Source organism: Orycteropus afer, unplaced genomic scaffold (assembly GCF_000298275.1).
Source record: "Orycteropus afer afer isolate SDZICR_OR568_19922 unplaced genomic scaffold, OryAfe1.0 scaffold00213, whole genome shotgun sequence".
NCBI classification, from domain to species: Eukaryota; Metazoa; Chordata; class Mammalia; order Tubulidentata; family Orycteropodidae; genus Orycteropus; species Orycteropus afer.
In genome coordinates this window covers 2,148,937-2,175,847 of record NW_006921800.1, presented here as the reverse complement: position 1 = coordinate 2,175,847, position 26,911 = coordinate 2,148,937, and the positions used below count along the sequence as shown (strand labels likewise).

Below are 26,911 nucleotides of genomic sequence, written 5' to 3'. Positions count from 1 at the left end.
AAAAAATCACTCAATCTGACCACTGGCTGATTGAATGAATTTTCTGATTAATTCAGTTAAGCCTATCAAATAAGTGGTATGTGAATGCAAATATTTTATTTTTTTTTGTTTCTTAAAAATTACATTTCTGGATTTCAAGCTATAGGAAATTCATAATATTAGAGGAATTACCATATGTTGAATTAGACAATACTCTGGAGATAAAAGTGCATTGTGGGTACCTGGCAATAGTTACATCTCAAGTTATTCCAAATGTCTAAAACTATTATACAGTAGATAATTTTCTTTTTTACTGAACTTCATTTAAAAATTAAACATTTTGGGTCCCCTGTCAATAAATAATCTCTCTAGTACACTATTTATGTCCCACCTACAACAGAAATGTAATCACTGGCAGCATTTGCCCCCTTTAAGTAATTCTCTTATACTGGAAAAAAAAAATCCACCAAAATATATTTAACATATTTTTTCTTAACTGAATGTTATTGAATATTAACAGTAGGCAGCAATTCTATTTTGAGGGCATTATTTGAGGAGTAATGATTTTTCACATCAAAGTTTCATTAAACTCAGTTGAAAGAGTATTTTACTCCTGATGGTGTGCTTGTCTACCAGTCATATGTGTTATTGATTGCTGATTATTTCATCCAGAGATTTTTCAATACCATTGCACCAAAATTGTAAAGGCCACTGAATATCTCAATCAGCACTTGAATGATTTCTTAAGGTTTCAAAATTAGTCTACTGCTCTCGCTGCTCCTATTGAGGAATGGCCATTTCACAAGTACAGGCTAATAATTTTAAATTCTTTCATTCACTGTGGGGCTCTGTAGTAGAACGATGAGTCTTGAGGCTAAACTGAAGGAGAAAATAACCATCTTTTTTTTCTAGGGTAGTACTTGGAATGACTTTTCAAGGTCAACACTGGTATATTTCATCAATTTTGTACTGGACTGTTAAGTGTACCTAATGCCTGGACCTCTTTTTTGTTTCAAATTCTCTTGTAGTTTCCAGTATAACTAAATTTCTTTTCTATTTGATTGCCAGGTTCAAATGGGTTAACTAAACATCAACAGGAAGCTAATCATGTCTCTGGTGCAGTCTGATTTTGGACAGAATGTTAATTAGCACAGCTATATCAAAACTAATTTTACATAAGAAGTCTGTGCTTTAGTAACCTGAGGTCATCTTGTTGAGTAGCTGGAAATTTTAAGTAAGATACAGTCTGAATAGCACAGTAACTGAATTTAGAGGAAGAAAGAAATGTTACTTGGAGAAAACAGGAGGGAGAGCTTCCAGGATCCACTGGCTTAAAGCTATACTCGAAGGTAATTAGAATTAAAAAAAAAAATTCGAAGGTGATTGAATATGCAATGAAACTTGTAATAAACACTGCTATCAGATATACACTGAAAGATAGATCCAAGGAATTATAAACAAAGAGGGGGTACAAGTTGTTTTTGTTGTTGTTATGTGCCATCGAGTCATACCCAATTCATAGCGACCCCTCCTTGGGTTTCCAAGGCAGTATCACTATGGAAGTAGATTGCCCAATTTTCCTTCTGAGGAGTGGCTGGTGGGTTTGAACCGCCTGCCTTCTGGTTAGTAGTCAAGTGCCTTAGGCACTACACTACCAGAGGGGGTACAAAAGGACTAATAAAAAGAAATGGGAAATCATAGCAATGGGAAATATATATGGATTCTCTTGTAGTTATCTAGGACAGGCAGGGCATCCAGACATCTGCTTATCTAAACACCCCTCCTCCAGCCCTATCTCCATGCCCTCCAAATTCCTGCTCCATCTAGAGGAGTCACCAACTTTCCATTAGCTTTGATCAAAGGAGGGGAAGCACTTGTCTGGTAAACCAATAAATAAATGATGGTAGAAATATTTAGAATTTTGTCTTTTTTTTCCCCATTATTTGTTCTTTTTCATTCCTCTTTTGCCTCAAATGATTAGTCATTGTACATATGCTCCCCAAAACTTCTCATAACCTTTCTTGACTAGTTCATCTTACCCTGTTACGTATGGTCGTGTCTACACGAGGCCAGAGTCCCCAAACTGTACTGTATTATTTGGCCCCAAATATTTTCACCCTCCAAGTTATCTGTCTACATGGAGGGTGTAACTTGAGGTAAGGCATGGTGACAACCGACCAGGTGTCTCCACTGACAGCCAGTCATGAGGCTTTGTTTGATGAGGCTCCCTTCAATGGGACTGAGCACACCTATTTGAAACAGACATTCTGATGAAATATTTTGCAAGGCAAAACTGATTTCCACATTGAGAAACTAACACCCACACCCACACTTATTAGTTCACGCTTTCCCTAAAAAAATTTGTTTTTTTGTCATGTAGACACGACCTACAAACAATGGAATTAGTTGAAAAGAGTAAACCTGAAAACACAAAAGTCAATATTAAGGAAATGCATAATAAATGCAGTGACCTCTGCTTTTAGCAGGACACCAAATAAAATAATATAACCATTGAGTGAAGCATTCTACTGGTCTATTATTTCCCAGATACTAACTCACACTGAAAACAAGAACAAAAGGCCCTATTTTCATAAGAAGGATTTTTAAGTTTCTAATGCCAATGCAGAGTTCACAAGCCCTCTACATCAAAACTACAAAGAACACTGAATAATGAAAGTCAGTTGACAATAGTGTCTACAAAATGGTATGCTGATTCCTCTTAGAGAGATCTGAATGGGCAATACAAATTATTGTATTTTAAATACAAGTAATTCTAAGCTTTATATGAGTTTTTCATTCTCCCAAATTGTATATTCTGTGCTGTTTGGTAACTCAAGTTTTAACTGAATCAGGATTAATTTCCCTTTTTGTGGTTATATATCCACCAATTTGTTGGCTTCTAGTCTTCATAAAGACATCTGTTTTTGTTGTGTGTGGTATGATTCAAATTTAACTATTTCCTTCTATATAAAAACGAACATTCTCAATAGCAGAATTTTTATGAAATGAAATAAAGTGAAAGAGGGCATTCGATCTCTGCTTAGTTTATATTTCTGTTTCTTGGTGTTCTTGGTGGGAAGATTATTACTCATTAGAAGTAATAACGTTAGTAGTCCCACAGCAGTAACTATGTGCACATTTTATAAACAAATTAGGCTTGATTTTAATATAAGTGTGTCTGTGCAGAAAGGGGTGTAATATTCCTTTTTATAGATTCAATAAATATCATACTCTTTAGGTCACTAGAGAAAATTCCGTGTCCTAAGAGAGGCATTTTGCCTTAATGGCTAGAAAGCAATTGAAGCACATTTCATATAATAAAGTTGAATTCTTTCTTACTAACAATATTTGGGCTAGAGCTGATAAATAATTCACCTACAGGTTATGGATTGTCAGCATTAATCAATATCCATGAAAAATTCTTATGATCAATTTCCCCACAATATAAAGATAAATAAAATGCGAATCGTCTACTCATTCATGTAGTTCATGCTTCACTACATGTGCTTAGAGATGCCAATAAAGTTAAACTAAAGGTAAGAGGGATATTCTTACAGAGAAACGCCAAACATACCCTGTCTAACCTTCTAGCTTCTATATGTCTAAGCAGCTGTTGTCTCCAGTCTGCAGGCATTTTGCCACAGCTCTCCTCTCCCTTCATAGGAGTAGGCCTCGTCTTTATATCACTGTTATCTGATGGCTTGTCACCATAGTTACCCAAGTTATAGTCAGATGGTATTTTTTCCAAAAGAGCTGCCATTGTAGGCCTAGCTGAAACTGGTCTGGTTTGGGAGGCACCGTAACTCTCTGTACTGTAGCTTCTTGCAGACAATGGCCTCCTCTGGGTAAGGTTTTTAACCGGAAAACTTCCCGCCTGAGCTTTCACTTCTTGATATGAAGGGTGTTCATCTTCATACCTGCCATTCCTTTTCAGGAACTGGGACTCAGTCACTGAAACGCTGCTTTGGCGATCCAGACCTGCCCTATACAGAGGTCTGCCGTACCTATCACTTGGAGCCAGCTCCTGAGGCTCACTGACCCTTCTAAACATGGCCATTTCTGTGGAGCTCACCAGGGAGTCGGCTCTTCTCAAGAAGCCCGCCCTGGAACCTTGGCTTGCAAACTGAGCATTCACCACAGCATCCTCATTAACAGATGGCTGAGAAAATGAAAACATTTGCTCCATGGGTGGGTATCCTCTGTAAGCTCTAGGACTAACCAAATCCTTGGCGATGTTTTTGCTGGGCTGTTGCACGTACTCAGCATTGTGTTGAAAAGGGGTTGGTATCCTCTTTTCGGCTTTAACTTCCACTGCTCCTGTTGGATTGAAACTTTGGTCAAACTGATAGACTTTTTTTGTCATGGAAGCTTTTTGCTGCTGTTGCCCTTTACTGCTGCCATAAGTGAGCATCTCATCATCCAGCATCGGGACAGACTGACTGCGAGACATACTGGACATACCATGCTCTGGTCCCAACAGTTTGTCTGGCCGTTCGTGGCTTCCTAAGTGATCGCTGCCAGAAGCATAGTTTTCTAATGGTATATTATAAACCTTGTATGTGCCGATGTCAATCTCATCAATACTCTGCGACTTTTTGAATTTATTAGACTTGATATCTTTCATTAGTGGGGAAAGCCTTTCTGTGCTTTTGCTAATTGAAATAACACCTTTGGAAGATTCTGGGCGGCAGTGGATTTGAGAAAAAACGTTACCAAGACTCCTGTTGGGATTGGAATCATGATACTCCCATGGTACTCCCGGAGAAAAAGGACTAGGTATTTCAGTAGATTCTTTGATATGTTCTTTCCTTTCAGGCAAGGGGCTGGTGGTAGGGGTTGTCTCTAATTTGGAAGGAAAAGCGGTCCTATCTTCAAAAGGACTAGGGGTCCTGGTCCAATTCTGCCAAGGATTGGAAGGAGGCACTTCTGTTTCTGGTGTGTGTCTATGTGTAGACTGCTCAAGTTCCAGGGGAACACCAACAATCCTATCCTGCCTAATCAAAGGCCTGCGTCCATGAGAAGATGTGCTTCTAGATTTCGAACTTAAGAGAGGATTATTGTTGGCATTCTCGGCTGTTGTTTCCTCAGCAACAAACCCTGTGTTATCGTAATGTGAGCCATCAGTCCAGTTGTCAGTGAAAGCGTCACTCATTGGCAGCCTTTCCGGTCGCTGTGGTAGATTCCCTGGGGGAACAGCCTCCCGTTGGCTGAGTAATGGCTTTGAATCAAGAGGCTGTGGGAAAGTTTGTGCAATCCTGTGAACACAATAGGAAGAAGAAATATGAAAACGAGGAAGAGTTGGGTCTTTCCAAGAAAGAGAATAAGTAACAAAGAATGCCCCGTCCTTTGTTTAACTTTTCATTCATCCACATCTCACTTATGATTAAGGCAACATTATTATTTCACATCCCCAAACCCCACGTCTTTAACCTACTTTGTTGTTGTTGTTGTTGTTATGTACCGTCGAGTCACACCTGACTCATAGTGACCCCTCCTTGGGTTTCCGAGGCAGTATCACTACGAAAGTAGATTGCCCCATCTTCCTTCCGAGGGAGCTCTGGTAGCATAGTGCCTAAGGCACTTGACTGCTAACCAGAAGGCTGGCGGTTCAAACCCACCAGCCACTCCTCGGAAGGAAGATGGGGCGATCTACTTCCGTAGTGATACTGCCTCGGAAACCCAAGGAGGGGTCGCTATGAGTCGGATCCAACTCGACAGCACATAACAACAACAACTAACCTACTCTACCTTTTATTATTGCTTCTAGTAATCATCACCTTCCAATATATTCTTGCTTTACTATTTATTAATCAGGTTACCTTGAGCAATTCTGTGTACCTCTCTGGACTTCTTTCAATTCATCAGTAGAATGAAGGTAATAGATAATAATAAGAATTGGTGCTAATTCCCATCTAGCACTAACATTTACAAATCTAACTGTAACTTATTTGTTGAAACTGTAATTTAAAAATGAAATATTCTCATGACACCTAATATAAAGGTATAGGAATTTTGTGTTAGGTATAAACCAAACCAAACCAAAACACCAAAACACAAACACAGAAAAGCAAACCAAATAGTTGCACGAGTACAAAAATAGAAATGTAATGAAAAGTTTCACTTTTTTGTTTTTCTTCTCATGAATAAATAAAACCAAAAAACCCAAACTCACTGACATCAAGTTGATTCTGACTCATAGTGACCCCCACTGGGTTTCCAAGGCTGTAAACCTTCACAGGAGCAGATTGACTTATCCATTTTCTGGGGAGCAGCTGGTGGGTTTGAACCACCAAACCTTTGGTTTGCAGCCAAATGCCTTAACCACTACACCACCAGAGCTCCGTCATAAATAAATAAGTGCCTCATAAATAAGTTAGGCAAACAAAATTTTTCATCATTATTATTATTATTATTATTTTTGTCCTGGCTATAATGCCATTGTGTCAATCTCCTACCATCTCTCTCTTACACAAAGGCCTTGCCCTAAAATGAAAGCTATTGAAAGTCCCAGGTGGACTACATGTGCTTATATGCACCTTCTGACTTCTCTGCTGCTCATATATTGAATACAATTCCCAAATGAGAAGAATCTTATTTTAAAAGTTGCTAATAATAAGCATTGGGAAAAGAAAAGGGAATTCTAAACACACCTGTTACCCCACAAAGAGTTATGTACTGCATCTTTAGCTGTTGTCTGCAAGGACCCCACTTTAACCCGGGTGTTAGAGGATCCTGAGGAAGCCTGGGAAGGTGAGTAGTCTGAGTAAGTGCCTGAGGAAACACTGTTATTCAGACAGTGAGTTTTGTCAACTTCAGACTCATCAGTTGATTCTGAAATTTAAAGAGGAAAAATGTTACAATGCTATGAACAACAATTACCAATATAGAAAAGCATATATGAAAAACAGCATACTGATTAGTATTGGAAATATATAATTATAAGATATTTTTGTAGACAATGGTGTATCATAATTTATAGCTGATGATTCATCATGCACATGCATTGTCAGCATATTTTCCACATCAGGTTCACACTGTTACCTTTTTTGTCCTTCCCTAGCAGAACAAGTTTGGGTGGGTACAGAGGGGTCTCAGCTAATGAAGGGTGAAGTTCCCCAATCCTCATTTCATTAGCTGGATGAACAAAAGAATCCTGAGAGATATAATAATATAGGACAAGGAAAGTAAACATTCAAACAATGGTTAACCAAGGTGGCAATATCTTTACTTGGCTTAGATTTAAATATGGGAATCTAGGATTTATTCACTATGTGCCACTGGGAGAAAGAAACCGTATGTATATTCGAGGTAAGCACTAAAGTGTGGGTGTATGTGTTTTTCTCTAATCTAAGTTAATACATTTATTCATCAGACATTTGTTGAATACTGTGAATATACCTGGCACTGTGCAAAGAACTGTGGAGGTTCCAAAGAAAGATAAAATGTGGCCCCTGCCCTCTATGAGCTTACAGTCTAGTTGGGAAGATGAGATACAACTCTTTATAACACAGCACGGAACTATGATAAGCTATGTAATGGATAATATTACATATATATAATGTTCTATATTACATATATTTGCCTCAATTGTCTAATTCTACTGTGCCTTCTTCCTAAGGTTCCTAGTCTTTCTCATGACCTATCTAGCCTGCTACATCTTCATTCTACACTCTACAACCATTCATTGAGAGAAAGGAGTAACATGGGTACAAGAATAAAACTTCATAATGATAACTGTACACATAAAAAAAGAACTCCATGAATTTTAAAGTTCTTTAAAAGTTCAAACTCTTATTCTTAGTTAACCAGGTAGTGGGAGAGCATTACGGATGGCAAAATACCAAATTCTCACTCTCTTCTAGATATGATAATGTTGTTGTTGTTGTTATATGCCATCAAATTGGACCCAACTCATAGCAACCCCTCCTTGGGTTTCCGAGGCAGTATCACTACAGAAGTACATTGCCCCATCTTCCTTCTGAGGAGTGGCTGGTAGGTTTGAACTGCCAGCCTTCTGGTTAGAAGTCAAGTGCCTTAGGCACTATGCTACCAGAGCTCCTAGATATTATAATACCCATGTGTAAATAGTGATATAAATTTATGCATGTTAATTATCTTTATGTTGTTTATTTTTCTTAAAAATTAGTTAATTGGAATTTGAAGGAGAATTTTCAGTTTTTTTTATTATTGTTAGTTTGAAACATTGATGTAGCATATTTAGAAATATTTTACTAAATATTTATTCATTCATCATAAATGAGTGACAACAAAACAACAAAAGTAGAAAAAGGATACACCTGAGGACAAAATATTATAAAGTAAACAAGTCTGGTTTTAAAACTAATTGGTTGCTGTAATGATCAGACAGAAGGTTTTACTATAAATTATACACACTGCCAAAGTCCTCCATAGCAACTGGGTCAAGTCTTTAGGTATTGCAGAGAAACATTTCTTTAACTCTTGGCTTCAGTTCTGTCTTTTGGTTTGCTTTTAGTTAGGTTTATATGTGAATATTTGCATGTGAATAACCTGGGTATATAGTTCCTGATATTTATTAATTTTTTTAAGAACATTTCAATAGAAGAATACTAAGAGATCATCTTGTCCAACCCTTTCATTTTCTAGAGGCACAATCTGAGATTCAGCAAGGGCCAGGGTCATATAATTAGACAGAGATCCAGCATGAGGACAGGATTCTCTTGGCTTCTAGTCCAGTGACTTTCCTTATATTGTGATGACTTCTGGTGAGGTCAGCTGTGAGCATTCTATTGCTGTTAGTTGGCACTGAGTCAATTCCAACTCATGGCGACTCCCTGTGTGTCAGAGTAGAACTGTGCTTTAAAGAGTTGTCAGTGCTGTGACCTTTCAGATGCAGGTTGCCAGGCCAGTCTTCTGAGGTGCCCCTGGATGAGTTTGAAGCATTCAACCTTTTAGATAGAAATTGGAGGCTTAACCATTTGCATCAACCAGGAACTTGAAATGTAGTATCAGATATGAAGAGGGTTAGGAAACAAAGAATAAAGAAAATTCTGGATATGAAGAAAATTACTATTTTCATGGATTTTGAAAATTGTTTGGAAGGTTTATTAGCATAAGAAATTTACCATGGCAAAGTTTTAAGGTTACTAAGTAGAAAATAAAAAGACTTACATACCTTTGGAGAAACCTATAAACTTGCAGATGCAAGTTTGAGAAACAGTAACAGGAAAGGTATAATGTATGTTAAATAACACTTGTCAAAAATATTTCAATTACTAGTTGTTACATTCATATTCTGAGGTCTCTGGATGGCACAAATGGTTTGCACTTGACTGCTAACCTACAGGTTGTTCATTTGAATTCACTGAGCTATACCGCAGAAGAAAAGGCCTGGCAATCTGCTTCCCTTAAGAAACTCTATGGAGCAATTCTACTTGGTAACTCATGGACTCACCATAAGTTGGAATCAACTTGATGACAACTAACAACAACATAATCTTTATGTTCTATTCCTGCTTCAGCATATACTAATCAAGTCACCTTGCGCAATTCAGTATACCTTTCTGGACCTTATTTATTCATCAGCAGAATGAAGGAAATACATAATAATAGGAGTTGGGGCTAATTCCTTTCTATCACTAATATTTATGAATATAACTGTAACTTATTTGTTGAAATAATAATTTTAAAACAAAATATTCTTATGACACATAATATAGAGGTATAGGAATTTTGTTTTTGCCAAAAACAAAAACCAAAAGACAACAACAACAAAAAATAGAAACAAACAAAAAAAGCAAAGTAAATAGTTGCATATGCACAGAGATGTTAAAATAATTAAAGGTTTCACTTATCTTCCCCCCACCCCCCTTCATTATTTCTTACATTCAGTACTCAAGTTACCTGTCTGTATTAATCAGCTTTTCAGACTTGTATGACAAATTGTTACTGTAGCTCTCCATGGTCTGAAGACCAGAGTCTGACTCAGGCTCAAGTTCTGGCCCTGATCAAGAACTTCTGATATGAATTGAAAAGAAGTTGAGTGACCAGAAAGAGAGTATGATATCAACTGATCATGAACTTGCATCTTTTCTCTAGACTTCTGTGGTCCTCCCCATAGAAGAACAACACTACTGAAGCAAGAATGGTGGATTTGCACCAAAACAGGTGGGTTTTTATTTTAACTTTATGAGCAAAATAATATTGATGATGATGATGATAATGATGAAGATGTTCATGGTCATCAGTTATGGAAAGTCTCTTACATGTCTGCTATTGTGCTACTATGCTAAACACTTTATCTATATTATCTTACCCAATTATCTAAAAGATAATCTGTGACATGGTGTTATTATAATCATCTCTGTTTTACAGATGAGGAAATAGAGGCTCAGAGAGCTAAGTAAAGTCATAATTTCAAGTTATACACTTATAAAGTAGTGGAGCCAGGATTTGACCAGGGATCTGCCTTACTTGAAGGCTTGCTATGTGATACTGTATATGCTATATTGTCTACTCTAAGAAAAACTTATTGCTCAAACAAAGGACAGTTAGCTTTGTTTTGTGAATTTTATTAGAGAAATGAGTTTTTCTTAGGATAGTCAATATAGCATACACTGTATCGCATAGCAGGCCTTGAAGCAAGATTTTGTCTCAACATATTTTTTAGAGAGGCTGGAGGAATCAAGTTTCTGTTGGAAAATGGGAAGCATTTTTGGGATTACTTCTATGGAGCTCTGGTGGCACAATGCATAAGGCATTTGGCTGCTAACCAGAAGGTCAGTGGTTCAAACCCACCAGCACCTCTGCAGAAGGAAGATGGGGAAATCTACTTCCATAAAGATTTTCAGCCTTGGAAACCTAATGGGGGTCATCAGAATCGACTCAATGGCAGTGAGTTCTATGGGTGAAGCCAGTTAATTATGGAAAGGGAATAAAATTTAGTGGAGGTCTCATAAGAAGCATATTGAACCATATTTACTACTGGTGAAAAGCAAAACAAAATGAAAAATCTGTTTTGTTTTGTTTTTTTTAATTCCATTGCCCTCCTATGGTTTCATTGTTCAACCTCTGGCTATTACTGGCTGTAGGAAAAGGGGATCTAAGGTAGATCAAAGGAAAGTAAAGTGTGCTGAGCTTTTGAGAGGTTAGACCTAGTACTAATAACGGCAATTTAAGGCAGTTTTTCAAGGGTAATTCGCTATTCTCTATTACCAGCAGAAAGATGTGTTCCTCTACAGAGAGAAATTGGGCTAAATCCCCTAACAAAGGGAAAAGTGAACATTTATGACATTTATGAACACAGTGGACATGGTGAGCAGTTATACAAAAAAGCAGTGAGAAGCTTTTTGTAATAAAAGGCAATGATTCTCGGAAGGATTAAAGACATGACAGAACTTGGCACATCACTCTTGTGGAAGGGGAGGAAATGGTCATTTACGGCAGCCTTGCTCTGTGACAAGAACTATGCTTAGAGATGTACATAAACATCTGTTTTCATCTCATTTCATCTGCACAATAACTCTGAAAGAGTGCTATGATTATCTGTATTTTTAACAATAAAGAAACTAAGGATCAGAAAGGTTTAAGTGAGTTGCCAAGATCACACAGTTGGTAATAAGGTAGAGACAACGTTTGAATTTATGTCTGTTTGACTTCTAAGCCCTTATCCTTGGTTACCACATTGTGCTCTGAGGCACCTAAAGGTGCCATTGCTAATTCACATGGACACTATGGGATATAGTAAATCTTCACGAGAAGCAAAGCAATATTCTCTATCCGTCAGACTGTGTGAAGCACTAGCTTGAGGAAGTTCTCAGTTTCAGAATTAGATCCTATCACATTTTTTTTTTTTTATTTTTTTGGTGATATGTGCAGATTGCCACATCGTTCTCTGAAGAAGTCACTGGTGGGTTTGAATCACTGACTCATATGTTAGCAGCTGAATGCTTAAGCACTGTGCTACCAGGGCTCTCAAATATGAAATATAAAGTGGATATGTGTCTACTAGTGTGTATATACTAAATGCTCATTTTCTCTCTTAAATTGTTGCAATATCTTAAGGGATAAAAATTTAATGATTCACTGTAGCATTTTAGTAATATTTGGGACAGAAAAAAGTACAGTGACACTGATTTGATAAAGAGAAAGCAAAAAGCAATGGAAATGACATCTACTTAGAAAAAGTTCTTCCTTAGCTATCCAGATCTATTCATGTTTTCTGGGGCAGGCTGGTACCTCCACTGGGTGATGTACACCCCATGCTTATTTTTGTTTAAGATTTCCCCTTGCCTCATGTAACTGTTCTTATAGGTTGTCAGTGATTATTTATTTCTCCATTTTCTTACAGTCTTGTATTCCCCATCACACAAACACTCATGTGATCATACTTTATATAATGTGTTCTCTAATTCCTCCATGTGGGTTAGGTTTAAGTTCATCTGAGTACATTGTCTATTACTTGGGAACTATGCACACATTTTATATCTCTCTCACAGTGTTTAGCACAGTGCTAAATATACAGCTGGTGTTTAATAAATGTAACAAATGGATGCTTTGAAATGCAGATGTGTAAAAGAGTTTTGCCAATCTAGATGTTTGAGAAGTAGGTACATAAACTACTAGACAACTCATATTAATTGCGCTTCTAATGAAGATAAAAAAGTGGTAACTGACACTGCTGAAGAATTGATGGGAGAGAGCAGAGATGGCATAAATGTAGTTGAATTCTTTTCAGACCACACAAATTGATAAGGATAAATTTTTAGCTCATTGTGAAATACAGGAATCAAGCTTCACAGGACTAGATTCCGTAAAGCTAAATTTCAAAGTTCTCTCTTCCTTTTTGTTGTTAGTAGTAGTATTTCCTATAAAGGTTGTTGCACAAACACAAAAGATTAAAAAAACAAACAAACAAAAAAAAGAAACAATTTACTTTGAATATTATTAGGAGTTTGGCTGAGATTTAAAGAAGAATAATAAAAAATTCATTCAGTTTTTCCTAATGACTTCTAAAATAAAAGCTGAAAACAACTAAAAAACAATAACAGCTTGGGGTAGCCAAAAAATTGTCATTAAAATGAGGTAATTCACCACTGGACAGGCCTAGCTGGTGAAGAAACTATTCTTTGTGTATGTATTGTTATATTTGGAGCTGTAGTAATGACTTTAGGCCTAGAGGGTGTCATTTATCTGTGATTTATCGAATGGAACCCTCATAGCTTGAAAGAGAAGTTCTTATTTATATTACAGAAAAAAATGTAATTGACAAGGAACATCTATTCCATAAAATAAATAAATAAAAATACAAAAAGGGAAGAGACCATTTAGTAATTCTAAAAAAATCCACACCACACTAGCAATTACCAATAACCTTGAAATACCTCCACTGTAATCTCCTTTGGGGCTACTGGCCACTTGTGTTCATATTTTTCTTTCACAGTTTGCTCCGTGTTAGCAGTTGGATTTGAATTCTCAACACGCACTCCATGGCTGGGCTTACCCACCAGATTTTGAACAGATTTTACCATATTCTTTAAATCCTCTGGGTAAGGAGTTGGATATCGTTTTAGGTTTATTTCAACCTAGAAGTTTATAAAAAGAAATTTAGCATAAAAATATCCTCAGAAAGCATGTTCACAAACTACTCCATTTTATCTGTAGTAGTACAACCAAATGCAATATAGTGAGTGTCGAGCTGTCTTAGAAACTGTGCTATAGGGTAGAACACATTGTATTCTTCTATATTCTCCCAAATGGGAGGAGTTCTTTTGACCTCACTCACACTTTTGGATTATAAATGATTTTTGAATTAGACCTACCCTCAAGATGACTGAAATAGCAGTAGGTCAAGCACTTAGATAACTTATAATGTAATTTCTGAAAAACTTAATCATGTTACTATCAGCTGCTTTCATAGTTGAGAGGCTGTTCCCTCCCTTGTCTAAATTATTTGTAAGTAATAATTTTGATGTTGAGAATATATTTGGAATATCAATGCAGATGATGGAAGGAGACCCCAAAAGATTTACAGGTAGGGTTGTTATGTATAAGAAAATGCAGACAATATCTGCTTCTCTAACATGTTATGTATAAGAAAAAGCAGACAATATCTGCTTCTCTAACATGCATCAGCTCTATGTTAATTAGCATGTTACATCAAAAAGTAGGGTAGCTAATTCTTGTTAATACTTAAGAAAAAATGCTTCCGAGTGACTTTTATAGTTCATTTATATCCTAATAAAGTAACATGCTTCATTGGTAACATCTTATACTAAAAAGAAATAAAAAACTGAGACCATTTTCTAAGATAAAAAATGTAAATTTTGGCTTATATTTATCCAGAAATTTATTTCCATTCTTGAATTCATTTTTGAATTATCAATTTCATTTTTGAATTATCAACCTTACTTCAAGGAACATATAATATTAGTTACTACTATTCTTAGTAGTTATTTTTTTTGGGGAGGAGGATAGACTATCCTACTATCACAGTACTTATTATTATTTAACATGGAATAAATACAAATTTATTAAATTAAAGAGAAGCAGAAGAAAGCACAGATTGACTAGCTTGTTTCAACAATCATGACTTTTTGCATCTGACTAGAATCAACTTTACATAATGGAATGGTTTATGTGATTGTGGTATGTGTGAGTGTATGTGTGTGCACATGTGTGTCTGTCAGATGGAGGAAAAGAGAAGGCAGCAGAGAAGCTGAGAAGAGGAAAAGTAGGAAAGAGAGAGAAAAGATAAAGGGAAGGGCACACACATACCCACCCACACATACCCATGTAATTCATGGGATGTAAGAAACTATGAGAGTGGGGTAGACCTGAGCATTATGAACACGAATCCAAACACTTTTGCTCCTCTGCAATTTTAGCAAATCCACCAACTGTGCTATTCTTAGTATTTTATCTCCTTGTGTCTCATTTTCCTTATCATTCAAATACTGAGATTGGACTTCACTAAATGATTTCCAACAATTCTTTCACTACTAAAAATACAGAATTATATTTCCAATAAATATTTGGAAAGATGAACAGCTAGGTAATTTTATTAGATTAAGTGTTGCTGTAGTTTAATCACTTTACCACTACCAGAAAAATAAAGATAGAATCATTAATATAAAAGATGTATAAAAGTAAAGGTATAAAAATCTAACCTAAGAAAAGTTAGATTAAAGAAAAAAAGTATAAATTGTTAGCACGTAATATAGAAATATCCCAGATAAAAGAGTGATATTCATGAAATATCCCAGATAAAAGAGTGATATTCATGTTAGACAAAGTCCATTGGGATGCACACATTCTTGTTCCTGCTGTTTAAATTGGTAATTGAAATGCTAATCTCACATTAAATCTAACTTTCAAATTTTGTCATTGAAGTTGTTTAAAAAATATTCACTATCAAAGGGCTAGAAGTCTAAAAACTACATATTGTAATGACGTAAATTGTAGACTGGTAAGACTAACATGCCAAAGAAGAAGATATATATATATATTTTAATAACCAGTGGTATATGAATGAAAAATAATTTTCAAGTGACTAAATAAATTAAAATTCTGTGCACCTTAAAAATTCCTCAACACTGAAGTTACCCTTCTAAATTGAATAAAAGGCAAAAAACAAACAAAAAGTGAAGAATTTGTCCTTACTTGAATTAAACATTTCCTGACTTATGTAATCTGTTTTTTATACATGCTAGGTCCCATCTGACAGAATTAGATGAATATTTACTGATGTCCATGGAACTAATATTTTCTGGTATTTTATAGCAAGTTGATTTGATATTTTGGTCATATGAACAGAACATGTTTGGGTATTTTATCTCTGTAAAAATATTTAAATTTAGAAACAGGTGGAGTAACTATTAAACTAATGAAGCTTACACTTTAGGGTCTGAAATCCTTCCAAAGCTCCTTGAGGGAATCTATTTATGGATCACATGATCATTTTATATTCTTTTCCTTAAAGAGGCCACTCTCTCCCAAATTTGGTAAGCTTCAGGTCTCATAAAAAGTGGAAATTTTCTACCTAGAAATAAGCTCTTTGCTTCTCACTTACTAGACTATTACAGAATTTACTGGATTTGGAGTCAGAAAACCCAAATTTAAGCCACAGATTTACCCCGAACTAGCTGTGAAGTTTCTACTGAAGCAAAATGGGAATGATAATATCTCTCCCATATACTTGGGTTAATTTCTAAATAAAATGAGATAATAATTGTTAAAATCCCTTGACAATTTTTTACGTTCTAGGTGGAGATTAGATTCTGTTTTTAATTTCAGATTTTATGTTTAAATTTTTTAAAATCTGGATTCCTTTAGCAATCTAGATTCCACAGCACGTATCTAACCACAACAACTGTAAGTCTCTGGATTTTTTTTCCCTGATTGTTTACAGCAATAGTTTCATTTATTCAGCATCTGCTATGTGTCAGGCACCACGCTAAATGCTTTATAGAATTTACATTTTATAAACCTATGCAGCAGCTATTTAGTTCCCTTTCTACAGAAAAATTGAGGTCAGATAGTGTAAGTCACTTGCTCAAGGTCACACAGCTAGTAGGTAGCAATGCAAGATTAAAACCCAGGTCCATCTGATTCCAAGGTTTATGATTCACAAGTGTTACTTAGCTCAGAACTATTCCCTCTTATAGGTACAGCACATGTTTGTCTGATCTTGTGGAAGAAATACTATAAGTCTAACCTGAATTTTCTGGAGTTAAATAATAAGTTAATTTTTTTTTTTAAATATTAAGCTATGTAACAATATTACACTTTCTTTCTAAATGAAACTACACTATTTTATAATTCTATTATGTTTGTAGGCTCTGTAATAGCATACTTTATACTTCTTTACAGAATGTTTTACTTTGCTATGTTTCAATTCAGTTTGCAATGCTTCAGAAATAAACACACATGATAATAAACCTAGTTATATAATACTTCAGTAATGCCAAAATATAGAAGCAGTTGCTTGACATTTCTAAATAAATAGGTTAGAGAAATGCCTTTATTCTAATATGGAATGAAAAAAAATATAAATTAACTTATCATAAACATAGGTAGGGAAATTTATCAAGTATATACCTTATCAAAGTGCTGTGCTGTATCACTCACCATAAAGTATTTGTTCATTTCACATATACGTTTTACAAAAATAAATGCAAGATGCTTACTAAAATATTATTTTCTTCTATTTTTGGAACATAGTAATATTTCACAATACTTCTCAGATCTAAAGAAAGTGTAGTAAATGCAAATAGCAGCTGCAAGATGTTGGAGCCCCCCCAAATTTAGCATTTGGAATTTAGCAATGGAAACAGAATTACTGGATGTCAATAGCTAGGTCATTTAGAAATCATATATTGAATTCACACAGAACTATGGTTATCTTATATAATGATTAAATTCTAATTTAATTTGACTGTAAATTCCAGTAAGAGAAACAACAATTAATGGTTTTGATAACTGATTTTTAATCATCTTATTCAAGGAATTAATTGGGATGTTTTACAAAATAAAAGGAAAACTGTAGGCATTTTATTTAGAAAAATACATTCTCAGTTTGCCTTATATTGTATAAAGAATATAAAGCACAAAATAAGCATCTAGTCCATTACATGTGTATGGTCAAATTTACATAAAAATTCAGTGTCTTTTTACCCCCTATTAAGACATGATTTTTTTTTCTTTCCCCGTTAAACTCTTAAACATCTAGCCCACTGAGATAAGGAAGCCCTATTAGCCATAACTCCCAAACCAATCTTCTCTTACAGGAATTATCATCATCTGTGCCTTTAAATTGAAGGAAAATTGATGCTTTTTAACAGGAGGCAATCTTTGTGCTCAAAGTCTACTCTCAGCAAATTTCAATTCAAATCCCATATTATTTCACAAAATAAGTTTTAGTTATTTAATCTCCCCCAGAATTGACAGTATGAAAAATATATTTGTAGGAGTGGGAGAGGGAAATTTAGATTGTATCAATAATGTTGTCAACATTCTGCCCTACTATTGGTATTCCCACACTTTAAAGAAAAAAAACATCAAAAATAAAAACATAAATAAAAATGAAGCATCCAACTCAGAAACCATTCTATATATCCCACCAATAGGCACCTCATATTGATATCCCTCCCCTGACTCAGTCCTCTATAACCCAATGCCAAAGTCAATGGAAAAAATTACATTGGCATCAAACATTGGCAATTGAAAGGTTTTTTGTGATTAGTATTTTTCACCCCAAATCATGCAGAACATACCCCATAAACCACTGTTCTAAGGTTATCTCCATGTAGGGGATTCTCCTACCCCACACACCTAGGCCTACCTGTCTGCCACTTAGAGAGGGAAGAGTGGTAGATTGTGCTGCAACTGGCAATTGAGTACACATGCTCCTTTCCTGCTGGAGGCCACTTATACACCCCCATGCCAGCTGTGGGTCATTCTGGGGGACTGGCATATCTTGGATCTGCTGATCACACCTGGCCCATGGTGTGCAGCAATCGCCAGACAGTCTGGCAGGTTGGAGAGTAATCCCACGCTGGCCCCTTTCCCAGGGGGCTTGGCAGGAGAGATCCTGTGGGAGAAGGAATCTCCATTTTCTGGGAGAAAGAGGAGCACTGTAGCAATACTTTCACTTTATCATTTTTCTACTCTTGATCTCTTTTTTTCCTGCTCTGGGTAATACATTTAAAACAGCCATAGAAAATCAGTTTTAACTCTATGCAATAAAACAGCACTGATATCATGTGAAACTAACGGGTGACAATTTCTTCACACTATGCAGCATTCATACTACACTAAACACACTGTAAGTAGGGCATTATACTCTAGTCCATTTGAAAGTTGATGGCATAGGTCAATGGTTTGTTTTAAAATTGTATGTAAATTAAAGGTAAATGTAATATACATGTAATGAACCAGAAATTGTGATTAATTTTAGTCTAAGATTTCAGTGTTTTCCATTCATCATGCTTCCATGATGATTTATTTAGAAGTTTGTTTGTGTTCTAATTTGTCCAATAGCCAATGGCATTGGAAATATTCAAATTAGTCAAAGCCAAGTAGTTTGGGAGTTTGGAAACATAATGTTTCATGAAGGGAAAAAAATGTAAATAGAAAAAATACACTCTAAAGTATAATGAACCTACTCTCCTCATAACAAACTTGATTACATAACACACAAACAGGGCTTCTAAATAACTGCTTGCATTTATTGTATTTTATGCTTTCATTGATACATAAAAAGAGTATATAAAGTGCACTCTTTTCTTCTTGAATTCTTAGAATATATATTTTTAGGAATAAACATGTAGTTTTTGACAATTCAATAAATTATAAAAAAGAGTCAGAGGTTCAATACAAAATGCATCATTCATTGGTTCTGAATTTAACATATAAAATACTATCAAAAAAAAGAACTGAAATATGGTGAAGTTTTTTTGCTTTTTAAATTTAGAATGATTTTTTTCTAAGAATTTACAAGTAAAAAATTGTTTCTTAGTTTTTAGAGAGCATTAGTTATCCAGAACCACACACACACACACACACACACACACACATGCACACACACACACCATATTGAATTTGGGAATTCATTTAGGGTTCACCATAATGACATAGGTAGGCCATATTAGTAAGTGTTCAAGTGCTTTTCTAAGATTCTAAAATATGTTGAGTTTTGAATTAAAGTTTAGAAAATGTGGAAAGGAGAGAACAAAGAAGAAAAACATATCACACCATCTAGATTTATTAATAAGATGCATATATAGTTACTTTTTAAATTAGTCACTAAGAGTGAAAGCTGTTAGTATGCATGATGGAAAAAGTACACAAATAATACATAAGACAATTAATGAGAGATTCAAGATGTCGCCCTGATGATAACTTGAAAATTTGATGCTGATAAAATCTGTATTAATTCTGATAATATTTTGAAATTTAAATAATGGAAAACATATATTTTAAAATGCAACTTTGTTATTTGATTAGATTAATCCCAGTAAAGGGGTTTTAAAATATATCATTTGAGGTGAAAAAGTTGAAATAATTTTCCCTAAGGAACATCACCTGTCATTAGGCATTTATTTCCTTTGAAACTTGTTTTCTTCCTTTAGGAAGCTCATAAACTTTTCTTAAATATCCCAGGGAAATAAAGATCCTTCAGATATTTTAATACTAATGTCATGTATTAATCAGTTGCCTTTCCATAAATGTGCATTTTGGCCTTATACAGTCTACATGATCTTCATGTTCAGTGCTTTAAAGAAAACCATTTCAGTGTTTTGAAGATAAATAAGGTGCTTAGATGAAGTCCATCACCAAGATTTTGTTTTTCCTTTCTGGCTGTTTCTCAGCTTGAATCTCTCTCAAGTTGTCATTCTGTAGGACTGATGACATATCTAATTTGCTCAGAGTTGGGACAAGTTTACTTTCATTCTGAAGCACACCAAGGCTTCTAAAGCTACCAGCCTGCTGTAATGAAAGGTACCAGTATGAGACTAGAAGATGTATCTGACCTTTTAGCAGAGGTCACACCATTCATCCCAAATTCTGAATAACAATGTACACACACAAAAGAATAAGAGAAGAAAGAAAAAGCAAAAACAAAACAAAATAAAACAAATGCCAAAAGGTTTACCTTCACTTTCCCAGCATTTTCCTCATCTTCCTTTTTTTCTTCAAATTCAAAGGCCACAGTCATACGTTGTTGTCTCTGCTCTTCCCACAGTGTAGGGTTAAAGCTGTCACTGTCTGACTGGAAATCTACAGTTAGATTCCAAAGTATTATTGCTTTTTTTTTTTTAAACGTAGAGTGTTAATAGAATATTAATACACTATGTAAAAAATGGTTATAGGTGCTATAAATAAATACAAAAATAAAAACAAAAGAAAAAAGGAAAGAAAGAATAAAAACATTGAGATCGGGAAGATTTCTAATAAAATATGTAAAGAATGAAATTTCCATTGGATAACAATAAAGTAATAATAAAAAAACTGAGTTAAGCACTTTTAAATATGATATCTTTTAATCTTCATAATAGCACTAACATTATCTTCATTTCACTAATGAGAAAACTAGCTGAGGTCCAAGAGACTTGCTCAAGGCTCTTCATACATCATCACTGTGACTAAAGCTGCATTCTATTCCACCTGTGTAATTGCAGAGCCCAAACTTGTAAATAGTAAAATCTATCAGGATTTCTTTCATAAAAGACATTTTTACGAAGGTTGTAGAATTACAACATTTTTTTTTAGGAAAGGTGGGGAGGGAGAGAACATGGAGAAGTGCTTGATTTTGTGAACATGTGAAATTTTAGTCTTTAACATTAAAATTTCAATTAGTGTAAATGTGTCTCAAATTAACAGCAAAATGTTGGCTAATGGTAATATCTTAATTGAAACATTGTTGTGAAGATCACATGAAAATGCAATAAAAGTACTTAATAGAGACTAAATTCTTTTCTGAAGGATGGTGTTTATCATATATTTCCTTGTTTGTTGCAAGGGATTCTTGGCATTAATTTATTACACTCCTGCCCGAAAAATCACAGGGTGACTTGCTTAAAGTTCAAGAAATAGGGTAATTGTTTAACATCATATCTTATCTAACTAGATATACCTCACATCCTGAAAAAAAATCTGTAAAATTGCATCTCAGAAATGAATAGTAACTATTAAACATATTTCATTTTTCCTTGGATTTTTTGAAATGAAGTATTTTTATTAACTAGAGATGTTAAAATGAAAATATAAGTTAAGCTACATAAATAAAAATAGAATCCTTACTTAAAATTTTTCTTATAGCACATGTAAACATGTTGAATTTTCTTTAGTAAGTTCAGAAGAGAAATTTTATTGAAGTCTGAAAAATATTTATGAAAATAATCTTTCCTTTTCTTACTTTTGTAGGCCAAATTCAAATAAAGTATCTCAGAATGATTCATTTACATTTGTAAGTCAAAGACTAAAATAATTTATGATCATTATTCCTGAACATAAGAAATACATAAGCAAAATGGTTTACTTTAAAGATTGGTCTTATTCAAGTATCTAAACCAGTACCAGTTGCTATTTAGCCAATTCAGACTCCTCATGTTTTTTTTCCCCAATGGGTGATTTTTCAGAAGTAGATTGCCAGGCCTTTCTTCTTAGGTGCTTGTGAGGACACTCAAATCTCCAACTTTCAGTCAGTAACTGAGCACATTAACCACTATGTCATGCAGGCACTCAAGTATACCAGATAAAAACATGAAACCAGTTGCTGTCAAGTCAATTCTGACTCATGGTGACTCCATGTGTTGCAGAGCAGAACTGTAGGGTTTTCAAGGAGTTTTTTTTTTCTCTTTTTTTTGCCAGGCCTTTCTTTTTTTTGAGGCACCTCTGAGTGAGTTCAAACCACCAACAATCTTTCAGTTTGTAGTATGAGCCACCCGAAGATTCTTATTTAAGTATGAGGGGACTAAACTAGGTTAACTCTTCCATGAATTGGAACACTAGAAAATGTGCATGCCAACCTACGCTGGCTTAGGCTAAGGAACCTACATTAACTTCCAAATTGTATAAGACACATTGCCTTTAAAAGATTTATAAAGGGTGTAATCATAGGAGAGAAGATTTAATTAAATAATAGGTTTTTCAAAAAATATTCCTGTCATAGCTCCTGACACTTTTAGGGAAACTCAACTTGAAAAAGAACGGTCATTATTTGTTAGTTGTATCCTTATGATTGACTTATCACAGGAAATAATTTGGGGCCTGAGATCATCGGGTTAAATGTTTAAATTGTGTTGATGAAATTAGAGAACACAGGAAAGAAACAAGCTCATTAAACCTTCCTTAAAATCTTACTGCTGTAAACTCATTTCAATAAGCTCAGTACCACATTTGGTTAACTAGTCCTGTGCCTTCAGTTCTTCAGGAGAAGTGGTTGCTCATAAAAGTCAACAGTACTTTCATTTAAGATACAAAGAGGAAGAAATTTATTTTTGGAATCTTAATAAAATATTATAATGTGGAAGAAAGGTAAGATTCATGCTTAGAATGAATCCCCAAATGATTTATGTGTGTCATGTCCATATGCCAGTACTCCTGGCTGGGATCAGAACAAAAGTAATCCCTTTTATCCATAGTCATTATAAGTACAGAAGAAATGTCTACTGACAATTTACCTTCATCACCACGAGGTTGTTGAGGGAACATATAGTTAGTCAATACTCTTTGTTTTGTTTCCGGATGGGCTTCAGTTTGTAAAGGGATAAGTGCTTTGGACTAGAAAAAAGAACATACAAATTAGATTAATAGGACTGCAAGATTATTTATTTCATATAAGATAATGGTCAACAGTCTGGCTTCACCTAGCTGAACGAACAACTGAAAGATAAGAAAGGAAAAAAAAGATATGAATAAGAAAGTAGATCCTGTGAAGCCTGGAACTTACGTAAGGTGGAAACCTGTCAGAGAAAGAAAACTCAATTTCCACTACAAGAAGCAATAGGAAAGTAGTAAGGTTGCACCCTGTCAAAGGTGGAAAACTTGTAAGATACAGAAAAACAAGGCAGACTCATTGACATCTGACTCATAAATTTGACTGTGTATCTGATATAACGTAAGACTATTGTCAGGAATTTTCAAATCTCAAGCTTTCCATGATGAGCTTTGATTCTTCTACAATATTCTTAACAAAATTTACCAAAACTCATTTATTTTGACTGAGCATTGCCAGTTTTAATCCTGAAGAGACTGAAATGTGTTAAACTGTTTCAACTAAGTAAGCTTTCAGGTCTGTATGCCTATTTGTTTTCATGAAATGTTACCCCGAAAGACAAATGGAATTTGCTATCAAATTCGTGCTATGAATTTTTATCCTAAAACAGATGCATTTGTTTTTTTAGGAGATAGTTTTATAACCAAAAATAGGGTCCACATACAGATAAGGTACTGTACTTGTATTTAATAAATTGCAGTATATTTACCTCTATTTTTAAATTTAAAATATTTGTCATACTTTGGTGGCTTGTGTGTTACTAGGAGGCTGGAGCTATGCCACTGGTATCTCAAATACCAGCAGGGTCACCCATGGTGAACAGGTTTCAGTGGAGCTTCCAGACTAACACAGACTCGGAAGAAGCAAGGAGCCATTCACTTCTCAAAGAATTGGCCAGTGAAAACCTTATGAATAGCAGTGAAACTGTGTCTGATATATTAGTGGAAAACTTTATGAATAGCCCTGAAACATTGTCCAATATAGTGCCAAAAGATGAGCCCCTCAGGTCGGAAGTCACTCAAAATGCAACTGGGAAAGAGCTGCCTCCTCAGAGTAGAGCCAACCTTAACTATGTGGATGAAGTAAAGCTTTTGGGACCTCTATTTGCTGATGTGGCATGACTCAAAATTAGAAGAAACAGCTGCAAACATCCATTAATAATTGGAACATGGGATGTACAAAGTACGAATCTAGGACAATTGAAAGTTGTCAAAAATGAAATGAAACACATAAAAATTGATATCCTAGGTATTAGTGAGCTAAAATAGAGTGGTTTTGGCCATTTTGAATCAGACAACCATATGATCTACTATGCTGGGAATGACAAGTTGAATAGGAATGGCATGGCATTCATCTTCACAGAGTGTTTCAAATCTATCCTGAAGTACAATGCTCTCAGTGATAGGATAATATCCATATACCTAGGCATAGTGCCCAAGGCATATGACTGCTAACCAGAAGGCTGGTGGTTCCAGCCCACCAGCCACTCCTTGGAAGTGGGCAATCTATTTCTTGAGTGATACCACCTTGGAAACATAAGGAAGGGTCATTATGAGTCAGATCTGACTCGATGGCAGTACGTACAAGGAAGACCAGTTAATATTACTATTATTCAAATTTACGCTTCAGCCACCAAAGCCAAAGGTGGGGAAATTGAAATTTTTTACCAACTTCTGCAGTCTGAAATCGACTGAACATGTAATCACGATTTGTTGATTTATCACTGGTGATTGGAATGCCAAAGTTGGAAACAAGAATTACCAGTAGTTGGAAAATATGGACTTGGTGATAGAAATAACTCTGGAGATCACATGAGAGAATTTTGTAAAACCAATGACTTATTCATTGCAAATATCTTTTTTTGACAACACAAACAATGGCTATTCATGTGGATTTCATCAGATGGAGTATACAGGAACCAGATTGACTACATCTGTAGAAAGAAGCAATGGAGAAGCTCAATATCTTCAGCCAAAATAGGGCCAAGAACTGCCTATGGAACAGACTACCAGTTGTTCATATGCAAACTCAAGTTGAAGACAGAGACAATTAAAACAAGTCCACGAGAGCCAAGATATGACCTTGATTATATCTCCCCTGAATTTAGAGACCACTAAAGAATAGATTTGATGCATCGAATACCAATGATTGAAAACCAGAGGAATTTTGGGGTGACATCAAGAACATTATCCATGAAGAAAGCAAAAGGTCATTAAAAAAAAAAGAAAAAAAAAAAACAAACAAACAGGAAAGGTAGAAAAGACCAAAATAGTTGTTAGAAGAGACTCTGAAACTTGCCCTTGAACAGAGAGGAGTTAAAGCAAATGGAAGAAGTGACAAGATAAAAAAGCTGAACAGAAGATTCCAAGAGCAGACACAGAAGATAAAGTCAATTATTATAATAAAATTGCAAAGACCTGGAGTTAGAAAACCAAAAGGGAAGAACATGATCAGCATTTATTTAGCTGAAAGAACTGAAGAAAAAATTCAAGCCTCCAGTTGTGATATTGAAAGATTCTATGGGAAAAATATCAAATGATGGAGGAAGTACCAAAAGAAGATGGAAGGAATACACAGCATCACTGTACAAAAAAGAATTGGTCAATGTTCATCCATTTCAGGAGGTGGCATATTATCAAAAACCAATGGTATCGAAGGAAGAAGTCAAAGCTGCTCTGAAGTAACTGGCAAAGAACAAGGCTTCAAGGAATTGACGGAATACCCATTGAGATGTTTCAACAAATGGACACCATGCTGGAGCCACTTACTTGTCTATGCCAAGAAATTTGGAAGACAAATTTCTGGCTATCTGACTGAAAAAGATCTGTATTTGTACCCATTCCAAAGAAAGGTGATCCCACAGAATGTGGAAATTATTGAGCAGTATCATTAATATCACATGCAAGTAAAATCTTGCTGAAGATAATTTAAAAATGGTTGCAGCAGTATATTGGCAGAGAACTTCCAGAACTGCAAGTTGGATTCAGAAGAGGATGTGGAATGAGAGATAGCATTGCTGATGTCAGATGGATCTTGGCTCAAAGCAAAGAATACCAGAGAGATGTTTACTTGTGTTTTATTGACTATGCAAAATCATTCGATTGTATGGTTCATAACAAATTATGGACAACATTGAGAAGAATGGGAATTCCAGAACACTTGATTGTGCTCATCAGGAACCTGTACATAGACCAAGAGGCTGTTGTTTGAATGGAACAAAGGGATATTGCATGGTTTAAAATCAGGAAGAGAGCGCATCAGGGTTGTGTCCTTTCACCATACTTATTTCAATCTGTATTTTGTTGTTGTTGTTGTTAGGTGCCGTCTAGTCGTCTCTGACTCATAGTGACCCTATGTACAGCAGAACATAACACTGCCCAGTCCTGAGCCAGCTCCATGATTCTTACTATACTTGAGTTCATTGCCGCTGCCACCGTGTCAATCCATCTTGTTGAGGGGCTTGCCCTCTTTCGTTGCCCCTCCACCTTACCAAGCACGATATCCTTCTCCAGGGAATGGTCCCTTCTGACAACATGACCAAAGTATGTGAGATGAAGTCTGGCCATTCTCACCTCCAAGGAACATTCTGGCTGCACTTCCTCCAGGACAGACCTGTTATCTTTTAGCAGTCCATGGTACTTTCAGCATTCTTTGCCAGCTCCACAACTCAAAAGC

General features: G+C 35.3%; 1 protein-coding gene across 1 annotated transcript in view; it reads right to left on the bottom strand.

Annotated features, from left to right (window-relative positions):
- LRRC7 (leucine rich repeat containing 7) overlaps positions 1-26,911 on the bottom strand; it is a 601,965-nt gene that overhangs the window by 97,861 nt on the left and 477,193 nt on the right. Inside the window, 7 exon segments of the mRNA XM_007948315.2 lie at positions 3,554-5,234; positions 6,630-6,810; positions 7,021-7,132; positions 13,341-13,541; positions 18,299-18,547; positions 20,612-20,736; positions 23,142-23,241. Coding sequence (XP_007946506.2) covers positions 3,554-5,234; positions 6,630-6,810; positions 7,021-7,132; positions 13,341-13,541; positions 18,299-18,547; positions 20,612-20,736; positions 23,142-23,241 — 2,649 coding nt within the window.